Below are 19,725 nucleotides of genomic sequence, written 5' to 3'. Positions count from 1 at the left end.
ATATTGTTAGTATTTTATTAGAGCTAAAGAAAGAGGCTATTCTGTCAATATGGGACAAGTTAAACAACAGTTAATCAGTTGTTCAACCATGGTTGTTTCAGCTTGACACATTTTAATATCCTGTTCTTTGTCAACATTCTTCAATGGTGTGTGTGTCTATTAAAACAAACCATTTACAGGTATTTTGAAAAACTGCTATTTGATGCAATAGTAACTACATACACATTTCTTGTAGTGGTTTAACGGTAAAAAAAATAAATAAATACATAAGTGACACCAACTTTCACACAATTTGACAGTATAGACATTATAATAATACATGGTGTATCTGCATGTTGTTCTGAGCCGACAGTACGATTCCTCAAAGTGAACACAAAAAGTAACAAATTGTTGAAACTTACCGTGGAACCCCAAATTACCTCTAGGTGGCGCTGGTATCAGCTGGTACATGTGGAACCTGGTGGATCCTGGGTAATGTGTTGCCTGAGAGGCTCGGCTGAGGGCGTTAAAAACAACTAATTATTTTTTTCCTTGTGTAAGTGGAACGTCTTGTTCTGGTTCTGACACGTGACACACTAGGGCCGGAACTGGGTGACGTCGCAGGACAACAAAGATGGCAGGAATAGGAGGCAGCAACTACTGGGAAGGTAAGGGAGACTCCATTTGAGAAAACAATGAAATAAAGCAACAGCTATTACAATATTCACTATTCCAATAGTTAGCCTGCCAGTGCCGCTGTCGTCGCGTCTGGCTCACAGCCATGGGTTTAAACGCAGACGTGTCTCTACAACAACGAGCTACCAACAAGCTAGCTGACAAATCGCTATGGAAATTAACGTTATTCCTTAAACTGTTAGTTCAATCTTTGTTGAATGTAGATCAACCACACATATTGAGAGTCCGTTGAGCCAGCTGTCACACCCATTATATCTGTTTATGTATTCCCATATGTTGAAGTAAGTTAGCTAGGTTAGCTACTATGTTCAAGTCACTCAAACGTACCTAGGTTAGTAGCTAAATAAGCGTTTGCTCTTATCACCATTTCTTATTGCTGTGGCATTCAACTAAAATGAGCCGCTGTTAAGACCTTAAATGTTCTCTCTCTCTCTCTCTCTCTCTCTCTCTCTCTCTCTCTCTCTCTCTCTCTCTCTCTCTGTGTGTCACTCTGTTACAGATCTGCGAAAGCAGGCCAGGCAGTTGGAGAATGAGCTGGACCTGAAGTTGGTCTCCTTCAGTAAACTGTGCACTAGCTACAGCAGCTCCAGGGATGGACGTCGAGGAGACACGTAAGATTCTTCTCCCCTCCAAAGTTAACAACCACACAAAGCAAACAAGCAAGCATACAGGTCGTGGGATGTCAGAAAGCAGTGAGGCAAAGGTAGCTTCACTGGAGACTACACAGATAAGTAACTACTGCAAGTACACGCAGCAAGTCAAACTGCTATTTACTGCTGACCAGGTAAATACAAGGCAAGAACACATTTGGCCTGATTGGGATGTTGTCAACTGAAAATGAATATGCAACTGTTTTAATAATCTCTGTATGAAGGGAGTAGTGTGCATTTCCAGGAGGAATGTCTTAGGTTTTGCCTGTGAATTGTGCTAGTAAAATAAACATAATAAACATTACTTATTAAAGTTAATAGTAAGTCATTTCTATTTCAATATGTATTTTCATTTGGATGCTAATTCATGTAATTTGAGTAATAAAGTTTGAACACAAGTTTACAAGATTCATCACACAAGCATTATTCCTAAACTTAATATTCAACATGTCAGTGTACAATTTAATTCATGAAAAAAACTTGTAATAATAAGATATGTAAAGTCACTTAAAAAATAATTTTTAACTTTGCAGTAATATAAGTAATATTTCTAATTGTTCTGCATACTTTGGTTTCTTCCTCAAGGTCAGACACGACACCACTGCTAAACAACTCTACCCAAGACAGGATGTTTGACACAATGTCAGTGGAGATTGAACAGCTGCTGGCCAAAGTAAGTACATTTTCATGGGCCAGTGGCCCATAAAAGGCCAACAAACAGACTGTGATAAGAACAGGATTGGATTTATGCCGACACTTCAGGCTCCACTTCCTCACATGGTTTACATTGGACCTGAAAGTGCTTTAATGTATTTCCATCAGTTCAACTAAAAAACGTCAAAGTGTAACTTTTTAAATTGACACAATTACTAGAGATACTTGTCTAAAACAATGGTGATATTTTGATATTTATATTGTTCATTTCTCATTTCAAAATGGTACAATGTCGTTTTTTCAATAATGTTTTGTATCATTTTGTTATTTGGCGTGAAAGACATGCCTTTGATAGAAAGTTCTTTCTTGAATTAATGCATGTTATTTGTCTGTTACCGTGTTTTGTATATTGACTAGATTGTATTGGGATTCGGTGTGAGTCTTGACCTCATCGGCTGCTCTCCTGGTTTCCCTGATGTCTTCAATCAATTAATTTTCATTTCTCTGTCAGCTGACTTTAGTGAATGACAAAATGGCAGAGTACACCAACACTCCGGGTGCAGCTTCTCTCAATGCTGCCCTCATGCACACGCTCCAGAGACACAGAGACATTCTACAGGTTTGCCCTCTCATTTTTTCCAAGTAGTTTTAATGTCTTCTTCTCGCTTATCTATTTGATGTACTCTTGTTTTCTGTGAAGGAACATTAATACATTCACTCCAAACACAATAACTTTCTAAAGCACACGTACCTCAGTGTTTCCATTTAGTCCTCTTCGTATTCACTGTTTGATCTTCCTCAACCCCTCCTTCATTTTCACTTTGATTTGTTTTCCATGCAGGATTACACACACGAATTCCACAAAACCAAAGGCAACTTCTTGGCCATCAGGGAACGGGAAGACTTGCTTGGTTCCGTCAGGAAAGACATTGAGTGAGTACCCAGTCACGCCACCGTTTGGTTAATTTTACCATGCAGGTAATTTACCAGCATGTGTCCAAAGTTATGGGAATATGGACTCCGTAGTTTATTGACACTGTAAAACCAATTTCAGTGCACATTACTATTGATAACTGTATTGACCGCTGAAGGAACGATAAATGAGGGGTCGGAGCCCACACACACATTGTTTTGCACACGTAAAGCTGTTGATGGTATTGCATACAAAACAAATAATATTGTCATGTGATGCATTGCTTTGTGTTTGATCTTAGTGGCTGGGGAGGAAAACTGCCAAGCATTATTTAGTGTTTTTATGTTGTAGATGTTATCCTTAAAGGTGTAGTTGAACCTTGACTTCCACGATCCTTCTCTTGAAAAATGTTGGCCATTAAAACCTAATAAGATTCATGTCGTCTTCGGCCTTGTATTGAGAAAGTGTGTCCTCTGCTCAGATTGACTGGGTTGTGAGTGAGTGCATTGAAATGAGATGGAGGCTCCCACAAACTATGACTCTAGGTGTTTTTTTTTTTTTATAATAGCTTATTGATCTATAAGACGCAGCAGTGAGCGTACGGTGAGCACTGCAGGATTCCTATTGATCACTTTCCACCCATTAACTCTAGCATGCAGATAATCTCGGGTGCATTATGCAGGCATACATGTTCCATAGACCGTCACTTTATATCAGATATCTTTTTCGCACATAAACCCATTTAAAGATGTGTCTAGTTCATGATAAGTTCAATTCAGTTTATTTTGTATCGCCCAAGTTACAAATTCCTTATTAAAGCCTCAGTGGGCTTTACAATTTGTAAACATACAACATCCTCTGTCCCGGGACCTCACAGCAGATCAGGGATGTTGTGGATGGATAATAATAGAAAATGCAGAAGTGCTTGTTTTTATGATTATTATAGTAAGAAAGGGTTCATTGATATCATGTTCAAGGAATGCTAATGCTGATTTTGTCACAGTTGGAACACACTACATTTTCACTCAAGGTTTCTTTCTTTATACATAGATAAACAAAGTATAACCATTTTGTTTTTGCATTATCTTTTCTTCAGCAAGTACTTGTATTTAACAATTAATTAAAACTACTTGTATCAATGCACCACCAAGCCATTATTGTCTAATCTGAAGTCACGCTGCACTTCAGCATTTGCATTTACTGTTTATCTACTCGGTAAGTTCCAACCCATGAGGTCAGCACTACATGCAACAGTTCCCTCAATCTTCTCATTAAATCACATTTCTAAGGACTGCCACTGACCTTACTAATGGGATCCCTGTTGATGAATCTAATACATAGAAATGAGCCAGTCTTGTTGACCCATTGCACAGGCTAACGATGATTAATGTACCCAGGGGCAGCTAATGAGAGAACCGTCTGAGCTTACAGGGAGGGGAATTACAACTGCTGGTGTGGCATTGGAACGTGATAAAGTAGAACTTGAGAATATATACTGCCTGGCCAAAAAAAAAAGTCGCCACCAAAAAAAAGGTCACACACTTATGTTTCGTTGGACCGCCTTTAGCTTTGATTACGGCACACATTCGCTGTGGCATTGTTTTGATAAGCTTCTGCAATGTCGCTAGATTTATTTCCATCCAGTGTTGCATTAATTTCTCACCAAGATCCTGTATTGATGATGGTAGAGTCTGACCACTGCACAAAGCCTTCTCCAGCACATCCCAAAGATTCTCAATGGGGTTAAGGTCTGGACTCCATGTGTGAAAAGGATGTCTCATGCTCCCTGAACCACTCTTTCACAATTTTGAGCCCGATGAATCCTGGCATTGTCATCTTGGATATGCCCGTGCCATCAGGGAAAAAAAATATCCATTGATGGAATAACCTGTTCATTGCTGAACCTGGTCATTGCTGAACCTGGACCTGACTGCAGCGACCACAGATCATAGCACTGCACACACAGGCTTCTACAGTAGGCAGTAGTAGTTAAATTCTAAACGGGAATCGGGAAACATGCTGTTTCCCGATTTTGGTTTTCTTATTTCAAAACAAATCCTTTGGCTGCAAAATACACGGACCGTCAGTTCATTCTGAAATTTGTTTGCTTCATGCCGTTGATACAGTGATGGCTGCTTCTGCTGCAGCTGATCCTTTTGTCTCATTTGTCAGGCAGAGGGCAGTAGAGATCCAGGACATGTAGTAAGCTATGTCAGTATCTTTCTATGAACTTGCAGACTCTGTCAACAAAGCATATTCTCATGCATGCGCACGTACACACATACTCGCATACACAGCTGCACCATTCATAACAGAAGAATGGAGTAGATCTGAGCTCAGACCTCCCTCTTCTCCTGCTTTTGATTCTAAATGTCAGCAACAACAATGACAGCTTTCCTGATTTACATCGATGCCCTTTTTAAAAAAAACCTGCTGGAGTGATGAAGCTAGCTGTCAGTATGGGCAATTCTAGCCCCACAAAAGCATCAGCTCCACTGGCGGGGCGTTCAAGGTAGGCACCATGGAGCGTGCCGTGTGTGCACTGAATATAGCAATGGCTTTGGATGGTGCTCTGTGGATGAAGTAGGCACATTTGTGTTTGAAATCAGTGGTCCGTTGCATAGTCAATATGTAGAATAGTAAGTTAACTGTACACCGTTCTAGACCCCCTCTCAACCTCTTCAAGGCTTTGTTGAGGAGGAGGCCCAGCATGACATAGCTGTGTTGTAGCATGCGGAGCTGTGATATTTAAGGATTTCTATTGCTGCTTCATTGCACGGAATTACCACAGGGAATAGGATGGACATCCATGCTTTCCATGTTAAGTTGTTGCAGTAAACTAATTGTCTCAACATACGTGGCCATGAAGTTTATTAGCTGTCATTGTGGTAGAAGCTTCTGTGTGATGTATGGTGGTTGGCTCCACTTTTTCCACTCTGTCCTTGCCTTTTAACCAACCATGAACAATCTGGTTTCTTATCTGTTCTACTGCAACCACACTGGTGCAGAATTTGCTGCGTTAAGTTATTGTAAATGCAAACCGAATATTTCCTCCTACTGCTCTTTTCACATTAAAAGCTTTCCAGTTGTGAAACACAGCTGCTTTTACTGTAAAACAATAAATGTAGTGGTATTGTCGCTCACTGCAAATGAATGAAAAAAATAGTTATTCCTATGCTTTTTGTCAGTTGGTTGGATTAAATATTAAAATGAATAGGAAAATATAATAAGTTTCCTCAGTGAGCTAGTTAGATAAAGAGCTTTAGGCTGCATGTGTTTGCAGTTTGGTTTCACCACACCAATAATGTGCCACCTTTTTAACATCCTTATGTTCAGTGGGATGACCGAGCTTGTGTAGACAAGACTGACAGATTCTTTTTCTATTTTTTTGCAATGAAACCTGAAATTTAAAACCGTTTGGACCTACACAAAAACATGGTTGAAGTGAAATGAAAACTAAAGATGAAAACTAAAGTGGTGCAAACGTATGCATTCATACCCTTTGCTGTGAAGCCCCAAAATACATTGCCAATTACCCTCAGAAGTTACATAATTAGTTAAATGAAGTCCACCTGCATGCAAAAGTGTCACCAAAAGCACCTTTAAATCCACTACTACAAAATGGGAAAAAATATGGCACGGTAACAAACCTGCTAAGAGAGGTCCAATACTCACAGCAGGCAAGGAGGACATTAATCAAAGAGGCAGCCAAGAGACCAAAGATAACCCTGAAAGAACTTGGAAGCTTCACACTGTCCAGAGGACCACTTTACGCCGTACACTCCAGAGTGAGACTTTATAAAAAGTGGTTTAGAGTTTGCCAAAAAGCATTTAAAACATTTTTTTTCACTTGACAGATTTGGACAATTTTGACTAGGTCCATTACATCGAATCATGCCATTCAGATATGCAACTTTCTCTGAGTGACTGATTTGAACAGTCAAGAATAGTTATTGTCAGACATACTAGAAAAGCTACAGCCGTTAGTCCGATAAATTACGGTCAGCTAGGTCTGTCAGGATCCTAACCTAAGATAGGTCTGGATCTCTTTTTTTTCTTTTTTTGACTTTGCCTGAATGCTAAACATTGTTATACACTCATTGTTTTAAATGTTGGGTCATATAACACAAATAGCAAATATTGTTCCATAACTTTCCTTTAATTTTTTTCCTTCAAAGTGAGTGTTTTTACCATTTGCGTTTGTGGTCCCTTCTCAGGTCCTACAAGAGTGGCTCTGGGGTCAACAACAGAAGAACAGAGATGTTTCTAAAGGAGCATGAGCATCTGAGAAAGTAAGTTCCCATCACCTTTCTTTGCTGTGTCTAAAGATTGTAAAGAAATCAAGAATCCAACTTTGCAATACAGATTTTAAAGATACTTTCCTGGTACAGCTTTTCCTGGTAAAGGAAAAGCCTAAGCTTCGCAGGAATCAAAGCTGGGATAATTCATCTTGATAGTGCCGCAAAGCCATTTGGAATAACACTGAAAATCACTGCTGCTATTAATTCTTTATTTCTAGCAGATGAGAAGACACATTTTCAAGATGTTGCCTTCATTGAACCAGAATTTATTGTATATTTCAGAACCGAGAAAATGTTGTGCTTTCCTGGCTTAGTTGAGACAAAACACTTTTATATTTTACTAAACGTCCTGTTGATAAAAATGTAACCAGGGACAGGTTTAGATTCACTTGCAGAGGGGATTTACCTTATTATCACATGATGCAGAGTAAACTTTTCCAACATGTTTTTTTTTTTTTTTTTTTTTTTTTTACAATTTAGCATCTTGAAGCTGAAAAAGTTAGGTGTACCTTTGATACCGACACGGTACACTACGATCTGCCAGCATCCTCATTAGTGTCCTACTATCATTTGGCTGACTCTCCAGCACTGCAAAACTGCATGAGGTCGCAAAGTTTGTGAAATTCGGTATGTGTGTGTGTGTGTGCGCTTGTGTGTGAGGAGTGTGAGAGGCACCCTATGTTGAAAGTAAAATTGGATGTCAGCAGGGAACATACACACAGAAACAAAGCTCAAATAACACACAGAAGAGCTTTTGACATTTCCCAGGCTTGAGGATCTCATTGATGATTTGAAAATGGCAAATACAAAGCAGCCCGATTTCAGTCACTCTGTGGCTAAATATTTGCTTCCTTTCAAAGGAAGAATATCTCAATCATCCCCCATAAAAGACCTTTTTAATTCACTCAAAAAATGGGCTTTACCTGTTTTGACATGGCATAAATAAGATAACCCGGCAATTACATTTTTAATAATTAAGAACATCATTAGGATTTTTAAACCCGGTTTAAACATTTTACAATACATTTGAGAAAAAGAGGCCAATGGTCACATCAGTAATCTGTGTTGACAGATACCCTGCATTGGGGCTTATGACTCAGAGAAAAGAGGTTTCCATGACAGGGATTTAGCTGCAAAATGCACGACCTCTAGACTCCTTAAGTGAATTCCTTAATGAAGTTTAAGTGCAGTTGCATTCTATCAGTTTAGCTTCACAGGGGTATTCAAGATTCACATAGACACCCTGACGTTATGTCAAGTGGCATTACGACACTCACGATAACACTACTAGGAAAATCTTAAGTAAAATCCTTAATGGATTCATGTCATTCTTTCTTTCCTGCCACTGAGGGAGTGTCCCTGAAAACAATCAGTCTCTCTTGTACCTTGGATTCTGACTTGAGAGAGGAAAGGAAGATTAATTAGGCTCCACAAAGCCAAAGTAAATACTGATGATGAAATGATTAAAGCAAGGTGAAATGAGAACAAGATTGGCTTGTCACACATTGTGTTGGACCTTTTTCAGTTTCCTGCAGCCAATGGTATTCCCAGCAGTCAAGCCCTCGAGTCAATCCAGCATAATCGATCAGGATATCGATAATAAAATTATCTTATTAAACCACATCCCATATTACAGGGCTTCCCCAGACCATTGACAATGTTGGGAGGGAACATTGGAGCTGAGGATCAAGTTACGCTTGATTGATCCCATTAGAGCCATGAAACAGGAAAGAGGACCATAAGCGAAAAGGACTAAAATGTGTTAGTGACCAGAGAAATGGGCCGAAGTCTCACTGAAGACAGAACACGGACACGAGACGAGAGATTTTAGTTAAAGCACTGTATCTTTTTCATCTTTCATGTGTTTGTATCTAGAAATCTATTTTTTATAATCTGTGAAGTGAACAGAAGCAATTGTACTTAATGAGTATTCCATTTTCTGATTATATATCTCTACAATAGTTTTAGGGTGGATGATGCGATGTAGATCAATATAAATTTGCATGCATGGCATAGGAGGTATTGCATATTGTGTGTGTTTATAATATATTGGCAAGTCTTGGTACCAGCATTGCCAAACTGATCAGCTAAGACTAATCATTTATCTACTAAAAAATAGTCCCTTCCAGTCAATCTCCAAAGTTCTAAAGGTACAAAGAGTGCTTTCCAGCCTGAATCTAATCAGAGAGACATGCCACGATTAATGTTTAAGATAACCTCCTCTTTAGTTCTTCATCAGTCAGACGCCCCTATACATTATGTTTGAAAAGCAGTTGTTGGAAGAGACAATGGTAAATAGGAGTGACACTTAAGGTGCTTTCAGACATCCAGTGGCTACCGCCAAGGTTGGCCGCGAGGGCAGTAGACGCACACATCTATTTGATGCTGACTCAGTTTAGGATGGTTCATCTTTATCAACATGCTGCAGTGACACCATGGCAAACACAGAAACTACAGTGTGATGATGGTGTATAGTAGCAGGCTGGTGCTGCCGATTCAAGAGACTGTTTGTATCGGTGTTGGCTGAATTTAACTTGATGTTGTAAAGTAAGTGTTGTTGACATTTACCTCGTCTGTGAGTTCTGGTTTAAGGATTCACCCATCTGACTTTTTCAGTCCTGATATCAAAACCAATATTGGTATCAGATCCAGAGTACCGATCCAATACCAGTGTGGGAGTAACTGGGAATGACTCATAAATAAGGCACCACCTGGTTTAACTTTATAAATACATGGACATACAATTACTGAAACTTTATTTTTAAATAAATAATTAGAAAGATGGCCCCGCGATGGACTGGCGACTCGTCCAGGGTAAACTCTGCCTTCACCCATTGACAGCTGGGATTGGCTTCAGTGCCCAGCGACCCTACATAGGATAAGCGGTTCGGATAATGGATGGATGGAATAATTACAAAAATCATAAAATATGTTGAATTACAATTAAAATTAAATTGAATTAAAATCAAGTGTAAACCTTTTCAATGCAGCAAAACTTAAACAGGAAGGCAAACTCCAGTCTATCTATCCTGCTCTCCAATCGTGTGCATCTGTTTTTCCATCTCTCGCTGCAATAAATGTCCGTGTTCATGAATAAACTAAAACATGGGAGGGCAGGACCATTCAAATATTCATGTAGGAAATGCTCTAATAGTAGTGGTCACTCTGATAAGAACATCTTGTCAAACCATAGGATGTTTGCAATGGTTTTGGTGTGAAGCGATGCACATTGATCATGCGACTTGCTTAAAAGTCGAGTTCCCACCGACTTCCAATGCAGTCATGGGGCATCTAAAAGTCTGAAAACTTGGACACACTTTTGGAAAGAGCGAGTGAGGTAAGAGCTGAGGTAGCTCGTGTATTCTCCCAGCATAAATCACACAATAAGCAAGATATATTCTTGTAGCTTTTATATATATATATATATATATATATATATATATATATATATATATATATATATATATATATATATATATATATATATATATATATATATATATATATATATATATATATATATATGGTCCTAAAATGACAATAATGTTCGTTGCAAATCATTACTGGAACAACATATCGTCAAAACAAAAGCAGTTATTTTGACCGGCCTATAGGTGTCTATTTTCAAAGTGTCTGCCTTTTCAGTTTTTTTAAATGTTATGTCCAAATTAGAAGTTATTGGAGTTATTGGAGTTTCTCATTTTTACTACATTCCAATATTTATGAAGCCAAGGTTGGTGAATGGTAACGTTACTTTTAGGATAATTTCTGTGAATCTCCCAATGTATATGCTGTGCTGAGTGTGTAGCTCTGAGCTTTGATTTGTGGCCACTTCACCGCTTTGCTGATGCAGTTTGCTTTCTGCATCTGTTGCCAAGTTGTGCTTGACTGTTTGCTCGGCAAAGTAATTAATGTTTCAGTTTACCTGGCTGATTGTATCAGTTGCCTCAGATTGCTCTAAAAGGCAACTTGACAGAGCATTACTCTCATAGGTTGCTGCAAAGCATTTTCTTTCAGAATACCACTTGAATAGTTCAATAATTGATGAGTCAACAGAACACAAATTGGTTATTATTTTTGATTATCTATTAATCTTAATCGTCATGGGTGATAACACCGCCGATGTGGATATTTTTTAGGTGTAAGGATGCCGTGAGCAGCTTGTGTGTGAGAATAGCATGAGATGGCAAGAGAACATTGGGGTAAGGCTGGGTGGATACATCACACTGGGAAAAGCAATTAGCTTGGAGCTAATGAGCAGTATAATGACTTCAGCAATATGCCACTGGCCGAGGAAAATGGAAAGGAAACCCACTCTGCGCTGAAACCCCAGAAGGCCACATATATGAATGTGATAGTACAATCAACCTCACAACTACGGCTGCAGCTTGATGATGGCGGGGAATTGCACATAAATCTTTCGCCCCATCTCATCCATGCATATAAAAGCTCGATAAATTAAGGCTCACCTCAGCTCACAGCTATTCTCTCTTTCGCTCTTCAAGTCAGCATTTATAAGGTGAACACTGTTGGCAGACAGACAGTTAAAGGTTTGTTTTTATCGGTCAGTCGTTTGCCCGTCCACCGTGATGTTTTTTTCATCTGCCTGTCTGGCTTTTGTCACGCCACATTCTTCTGAAGTTAGCATTTCTTTTATTTCCTTATTTCAGACATACAGCTTTTGTCAGGCCATAGCTTGATCTTATGTCCCTACTGAGCAAGCTGGGTTAGTAAGATGGAAAAAACAGGACTGAAACATCATAGCTGGCCTGAGTCCACTGCTCTTTTCATTACAACTACCTGTTCTTTGAGTATTCTTTGCTGCTTCGACAATCCATTTGAGCCAAACCGTCAGCCTTCGTTTTGAATGATGTGCCAGTTACATCCCATTTTTTCAAACAAGTGGAGGCCTGTAAATTATTCAATTTCAATATGACACAGCCAAGATATACTTCAAACTCTTGCCAAAAAGCAGACTGGTGCTTGTGCGCGGAGCTATGATCCAAGAACAGAAGGCAGTGCAGCCCACACTGACTCTGCAGTGTCCAGTCTTACGGGCGACACTCTTGGGATTACTGCAATTCCCATCAATTAAATGGTAACTCCTTGATGTCGGCCCTGTTTGGCCCTCCAGCAGAGGGAGGGATGCTGACATTACAGACCATTAGCAGTGGCAATCTCAAAGTGATTACACCAATATACAACCAAAAAAAATGGTCTGTCCTTTGAGACATCAGTTGGCCAATACTTTGACACATAGGTGACCTGCACAAGGTCACATCCGTGGTGTTTAGAACCCCTGGATGGTATTGCTTTGTCAACCTAAATGAGCTTCACAGTACTCTTTCTGTAATAATAATGAAAGGATCTTTTCTTTTGATATTATTAGATCTTCCTTGAATTCATCTATATTACAACAGGACAAAAAACAGCAAACGTACTCGCCAACAATGCATGTGTACATGCAGAGCCACTTGGCATCTTTTCCCCCTCATTTAAAAACATATATTTATATGCGTAAACTCATACATATGTATCTTTGTTTACCATGTCTGCGACGATGGGCACGAGATTAAACATCCTTTTGCGTTGAGATGGTCAAGTTAAAGTATGAGAGAAGGTTTTGGTAACGTTTGGAGATGGTTGTGGTGTGGTAGGAGTTTGATGTGGATGAATTAAGGAATCTTTTAGAGACCTTCCCCCATCTATTCACATTAGTTGGATGGTAAAAAAAAAAATGCCAGAAACCACATATGGAGCTGGACAATGTGGATTGTTGAACGGATCTTGAACTATGACGTATAATCCCTCCAGTTTTGTTTGTTTGGTTTCACTTGTGTTCTCTGAAAAATTATCCAAATTCATTCCAATTAGAGAGAAAACCGCTCAGAGCATTATTGTTTATTGTCAACATGAGACACAAAACTGATTATAACAGTTTTATACAGGTGCATGTTCATTCCTGTGTTTGTTTTTGTGTTCCAATATTCTCTGCAGGACAAAAGCAAGGATCTGATACAAGAGTGCACAAAGAGACTCGACCACACTGATGTCAGTGGGAAGATTTTAATTGCGTTACGCTGTGTTCTGCCAGGCTGGTCAGTTAGTTAGTTAGATGTGGGAGTTGAGGAGATAATTGCAGAGAGAAGAAAAAGATATCCAGTCCCAAACAACATAATAATTTAATTCAGTTTATTGTCAAGTTCAGTGTCACCAAGTCGCATGATCAGAATGCAGTATTTATTGCAGCCAATCTGAAACTGATCAACTTGACTGTCCACACTTAATTTATTTATAACTATTCCGTGTTTAGCTACATTCTCTTGCATCAATAACTAATCTGTGTCTTTGTATTTTTCGTCCTTCTCCCCTCTTCTACTCTGTCCGTAGTTCGGACCGACTGATGGATGACACAATAAGGTAAGACCTACTTTCTGATCTCCATATATGGAAGATGTGTATTTGCACATGTGACAGCTCCCACCCTCCTTCTCACTTCCCTTATCTACCTGCTGAAGTTGACTCAAAACCATCAGTATGTGCACCAAAATGGACCTAAACATGGCCTGGTTATGTCCCGCCTAACAGGTCCTGTTGAGCTTGGGCTATACACCTGTAGACTTGGAAATGCTAACACTGAGTGAACAAAATCAATAGATTCTACTCAAAAAATGTTCTTCCTAACCCAATTTTAGAACTGCAATCTAACAAGATATAATTAACCATTGTACCTGTGTACATCAAACAATATTCTTTTTGAGTCTCTAGGATACAGCCTCCTGACAAAAACAAAAAAAAGTGAATGATGAATTTAATGGTCCTGACACAGAAACACTTGTGACACCTAGATGATTAAATGATAAAGTATTGTGATATGGCCAATAATTGTATACATTTAAAATTCACTACAGGGAAACTATAGTTTTGTGTTTGGTACAGTTTCACTCTCTAACTACTAATGTACTGTTGAATCTCAGCAGCCAATTGGCAAAAGAGACTATCCAGCTAAAGTTCTAACAAATTGTTTTATTGCCACAATCAGGACAATGAACCTTAACATAGACACTGATTTTATTCCAAAGTGAATCTTTTTTTATTTCTAAGTGTTTTTTGCTGTAGGAGTTATAGCCGATTTCCGCTCTAAAGCTTTTATGTGTATTGTGTTTTTTTTTTATCAATTAACTTTTCAGGGCCATTGCTCAGTTTGTACGGACAATTCAATCATGGAGTTTCAATCGCATCAAAGCCTTAAAAGTGCAGCAACTGCACTTATAGTTACCATCCATCTCCCGCTGCTCACTGGTTCTTTCCCCCACTGCAGACCTGCACAAATGACAAAGTATGTTGCTTAGGCTTTACCCTCCCTCCTTCCATTGGTCCTCCCCCATTGTCTTTTCCATTCACAGTTCTTGCATCATGTAAATTTATCCTATTGTGGCTTTGACAGCAGTCTGATGGATTTTGTCTCTGAAATATCCTCTTCAATGATGCTGTGTGTGTGTGTGTGTGTGTGTGTGTGTTACATTTTGTGTCTCCTTGTTTTCATTATTTCTTTACTGTAATTGTTCAATTTTCCCAAACCCAAGCATTATTTTACTCTGCTCTCGTCTGAGCTCCTGCCCACATTTTTCTTTTTAAACTCACCTTTATTATTGTATTTCTTCATCCTAAGCCCGGGTTATGCACGCGTCTAGTATAACATTATTCACTCATGGGATTTACAACCCTCACCCCCATTTTCTTGTTTGAATGGACCTCGGTCTTAGGATAGCTGGTGTTATAAAGATTAAAAAGCCCCCCAAGGTATATTTATTGATTTGTGATTTTTGGTCATATGAATTTAATTGACTTCAACTTGACAGGTTAATCGACAACTTGAGACCTCCATTGAATCACTTTCATACAACAATATCTGACCGGTCACATACTGTGTTTGTGACGGGAGTCTGCATCCTCCAGCCCAGAGTCTCATGAGCTGGTTAACATTGAGAGGAAGGCTTGTCAAGGTTGCTGGAATCAGCAAAGTGTTTCTTACTGACTGAGGAGAACATGATCTCTAAAGCACAGCTCCAGGCCAAGACTGCGGACGCACACACACACATGCGCGCGCACACGCACACGCACACACACTGAAATGGGAGGAGTTGGTCCCCTGTGGCCAGTGCTTACTGCCGTTCGTTCTTTTTAGCATATGAACACTATACCTGAGTCGTTTTTTTAACTTTGTCAAAAGGTTTTTGGGAGTTGATTTATTTTTCTCATAACCTGTCACTGTGAAGGGTTCAAACGTGGGCTGCCTGCCATTGAATATTGTGTGTAACAGATGCCACGGAAGAAAAAAACAAAGTGCCTGAAACTTCTGCAGCCAACTGCCCGGCTGCACTTTCCCGTACTGAAAGTCGCTGATGCCAAAGTTTGAGAACAAGAGAGCTACAATATCGCCGCAGTTTCATATCTTCCTTCTACACGGCCGGGCAGCTCACACACATACTGTAGCAGCCACGTAAAGCTGAAGGAACACCTGATAGGATGACTTGTGCGTCACCCCAGAATAATTATTTTCCATGTAGCTTTGTCATGCCTCCAGTTACGTGGTCTTTAAATACCAATTCTTTGTCAGTTCTACATTGTTTTACATCCTATAATGTTAAGTCTGCATGCATGTTTATTTGAAAGTTGTCAAATAGGTGACAACATTTTACCTTTTCAACAGGCTAAATATCTAATATCTAGAATATCATGAATTTGGCATTCGCCTTTTCTCTCTTCTGAAGTGGAGCAGGCGCGCACAGTTATCCTCAAGACCGACGTCTGGATAGAATATACGAGACCGTTTGAGGGAGGATCAGCGTTCGTGGAACCGACATATCCTGTAGTCAATCATCTGGTTAGGTGAAGCTGGATAATAGGACATTTGATCGACTTCGTTTAACCACGTATGAGGAACAGGGCCCTGGTCTTGCTGGAGTGAGAAGCAGCTGTTAACACTAAATTAACTCTATTATTGCCTTAAAATACTTTTGGCTGCCAAAATTGTTGTTTAGAAATGCTTTTTTTTGCCCCAAAAGCTTGAAATCATGACTTAACTTTAAAATTTTGCTTTTAGATCTGGTGCAGTTTGTCGGGACTGAATTTAGAGGACAGGATGTAGGCTCGTGTCGATTGGGGATCGGTCCACCCGCTGAGCTCCGATATTATACTTTTAAATCCTTCATGACGGACCAGTTTCTTGTCTCTTTTTTGATAAATCAGACTCCTCACATCTGCGGTTCAACCGCCTATCAGTGAGAATCATATATGCACTCCTTTTGCAGTCAAATTAGTATTAATGATGCAACCAAACGCAGCATATTGTCACTTCTCAATTCAATTCATTTCTTTCTCTTGTCTTTTTAGTATTGCCATGGCGACCAAGGAGAACATGACCTCCCAACGGGGCTTCTTGAAATCCATACAGAGCAGAGTCAACACACTGGCCAATATCCTTTTTGTGTGCGTGTGCGTGCAACCAAATAGAAGAAATCACACAATAGATTGAAGGCAGAAAGGGACCTAGTATGAAATCACGACCAGCTGTTCAGAAATCAATGCTCACATATTGCTTTTCTGTGAACACATTAGCTGATGATTTATAGTCATGTACCAGGTGGGGCCCGGGTCATCCACCCAAATTATCCTTAGGTTTTTGTAGAGACTAAAACGTCTGGGTAAAGGGCTAGAGCAGGTCAAATTATAACAGCGATTCCTGTTTTGTGAATTAGTAACAGCTTTTGAAGCCCAATTGCACTCGTTCTGTTTGTGAGTGTTCCTGAGATATTCAATATTTCACACTTGTGTAGGTGTTTGCATGGCATCGACAGACAAAGTATTTGATCCACTCCTGCTAACAAATATAACTTCTTTTTTTTTCTTCTTTTGGAATTTAAATATGTGATCTTCCTTAACTTTCGATTCTTCCACATCGTTTCCCAACCATCAACAATCTCATCCAGCGGATCAACCTGCGGAAGAGAAGGGACTCTCTCATCCTCGGCACAGTGATCGGCGTTTGCACCATTCTCCTCTTGCTCTATGCTTTTCACTGAAAGCCAGAACTTTAAAAATCTTTAAAGGAACGGGATGAATTTGCTCTTTGTAACGTGGTAACCCCAGGAGACTGAGCTAAGTTATCGGCGGACCCTGGAAGCTTCTGAGCAGAAAGACATTTCAGTTGGACCAGTTGGATGGGAACAGATTTGGCCAACATGAACTACTGGACTTGTATTTAGCAGTGGGACAAATGGAGGGCTGCCAACAAGTGAATGGAGACCAAAAGTACACATATGACTAGATTTTAATCAATAATATTGATATTTCACCTGTGAGAGAAACTGAGGAAAGTGTGACGCGATGGAGAATGTGTGATGAATCATTCTTTTAGTTTAATGGTCCCTTTTAATTAAAATGGGATGGTTAGTTCATTGTGAACTGTAAAATGTGAAATAATAAATTATTAATTTCAATATGTGCAAAAAAGTGTGCGACACTACTAGATACTGAACATTGAAACAATTTATTTTTTAAAATATATGATGTGAACTACTGGAAAGTGTATTGGGCCTCATTTCTGAGCAAGTTTAGCCAATAGGATGACGCAGCAGGAATATTATTTTCATTACATATTTTTTGTATTTTATACCTCCCTCAGCGAGAGAGAGAGATAAAGAGAGATTGGGAATGATACGAGGACCCTAGTTGTCTCAAACTTTAAACGCTGTGGTTCATGGTCTGTGCTTAAACCTTCCTGTGGTCACTGAATTTACATCTCGAGCTGAATTTATCAAAGTGACAAATTAACAGGAAATACTTTTTCTGCTAACATTTTGGTTAATGATAAATCGCTACATGTAGAGCATGAATGTGCTACATGTAGAGCATGAATGTAAAAGCAAGCAACTATGTGTCATGTAAAGAAATAGTATATCAGGTTAGGGAGATAACCATTCTGCACATGCAGTGCACCTGACGGAGCCCATGGACCTCGATGTGATGTCTTTCTTTCGTGAAACACAAAGTGGCGTGTGTTTGAAGGTGAGAACTGAAGCATTTATCTGAGAAGAGGTCGGGGTCGGGCAGGATTTGACCCTCTAGATTAAAGTATTTCTTTCTTGGCGGTGTAGGAATTTTAAAGCAAAGTGTTTATTTCTCGCAACAGACTGAAGAGAATGAATTAGTTGTTCTCCCACCTTTCCCCCTCTTGATTCATGCTTTCCCCACAAAGAAAGGAAAGTGCAGAAAGCAGAAGTCAGGCAAGCAGCACCATCTTGTCCTGAATATCTAACTTCCTTTCGGATGGAAACCCTGCGCTGAAGTTTAAATTTCATCCAGACACGTGTACACGCTGTCGGTTAGATGTAAAATGTCAGCCACTCAAACTTAACGCCACTCAAGCAGAACTAAGTGCCAGGTCCCCTCTCACTTGGAAGGGTCGCGCTACACTAACTTCAGACGTGTATAAAGTCTGTTTCATAACCACGGCTGAACTCTTGTCTTCTGTGTCTGTGAGAGAACGAGACAGTTATTTTCAGCATTGTTACATCATCGATGTTCAGTGAGGCCTTCATCCATTTTCTCCACCTATGTTAACTGACGGATTGAAAGGCTTTTAAGGGAAGTTCAAGATGGGCATAGGTCTAGTTTTACATTTTTTGTCAAATAAAGAACACATATGCATCTCCACCCCAGAAAAGGCCTCTCTACCTTCAATGGTAGAAGCATTTCAAGACTGTGGGTTCCTCAGTATTCTAGAGCCATTCACAACCCAGAGTGGTGGCAGCCATGATAAATGGTGTTTGTGTGCGCTGATGCACAATTGTGCACCAGGACTGCTGCGTGTACGGGGTTTAGATATATTAAATGCAACAGCTGTGTAATACAGGCACGGTGCACTCCAATGCGACAGCATTGCAGACTACGCAGTGGAATCAATCTCTCTGATTAAATGTCAGTAAAATGGAATTGTGTCCCCCCCTAGCTTAATGTGAGGCAAATCAAAGACTTTTTGCTTCCATGATTTTTATGTTTCTTCCTCTTTTCTCGACAGCTATCATTTTGCGTGACTGTTTAAAAAAAAAAAAAAAAAAAAAAACAACTGTTCAAAATGTACGACCACTATGAGTCACTCCTTCTTACTGACGGTTGGCAAAGTCGGTCTATCGATTGGTTCAGACTGAAATGTCTCGGCCCATATTGAATAGATAACCGTGACGTTTTGTGTACACATTCCTTTTTTTCACAGAGGATGAACTCCACTGACTTTGGTGACTCTTTGACATTACCTCTAGCGTTACCATGTGGTTCACGTTTTTTTTCGTCCTTTCAAAAGAGTACTTTGGTTTACGTTTGAATACACTCCCTGTCGGCCTCAGCTGCACTTTGTATTGAGTCAATGATAGCATGCTGTAGCTAAAGTAAGATGGGCAACATGGTAAACATTGTACCTGCTAAACGTCAACATGTTGGCATCGTCATCGTGACTGCGTAAGCATGCTGA

General features: G+C 39.6%; 1 protein-coding gene across 2 annotated transcripts; it reads left to right on the top strand.

Annotated features, from left to right (window-relative positions):
- The first annotated feature begins 522 nt into the window (after window positions 1–522).
- gosr1 (golgi SNAP receptor complex member 1) lies at window positions 523–19,278 on the top strand. Of its 2 annotated transcripts, none has more exons than XR_011077883.1 (9): window positions 523–647; window positions 1,175–1,286; window positions 1,911–1,998; window positions 2,491–2,598; window positions 2,821–2,912; window positions 7,110–7,184; window positions 13,584–13,613; window positions 14,384–14,532; window positions 16,590–16,674. XR_011077883.1 is itself a non-coding variant. In XM_068584083.1 (9 exons), the coding sequence occupies exons 1-9, from the start codon at window positions 614–616 to the stop codon at window positions 17,276–17,278; spliced, it is 747 nt and encodes a 248-aa protein (XP_068440184.1). In that variant the 5' UTR covers window positions 523–613; the 3' UTR covers window positions 17,279–19,278. The 2 variants fall into 2 exon arrangements, 1 of the variants encoding a protein (XP_068440184.1); XM_068584083.1 differs by lacking the exon at window positions 14,384–14,532 and adding an exon at window positions 17,156–19,278.
- The last annotated feature ends 447 nt before the right edge of the window (window positions 19,279–19,725 follow it).

Source organism: Clinocottus analis, unplaced genomic scaffold (assembly GCF_023055335.1).
Source record: "Clinocottus analis isolate CAN_PGR_092001 unplaced genomic scaffold, fCliAna1.0.p SCAF_2, whole genome shotgun sequence".
In the NCBI taxonomy this organism is placed as follows: domain Eukaryota; kingdom Metazoa; phylum Chordata; class Actinopteri; order Perciformes; family Cottidae; genus Clinocottus; species Clinocottus analis.
This window is presented reverse-complemented; position numbering and strand designations above follow the sequence as displayed.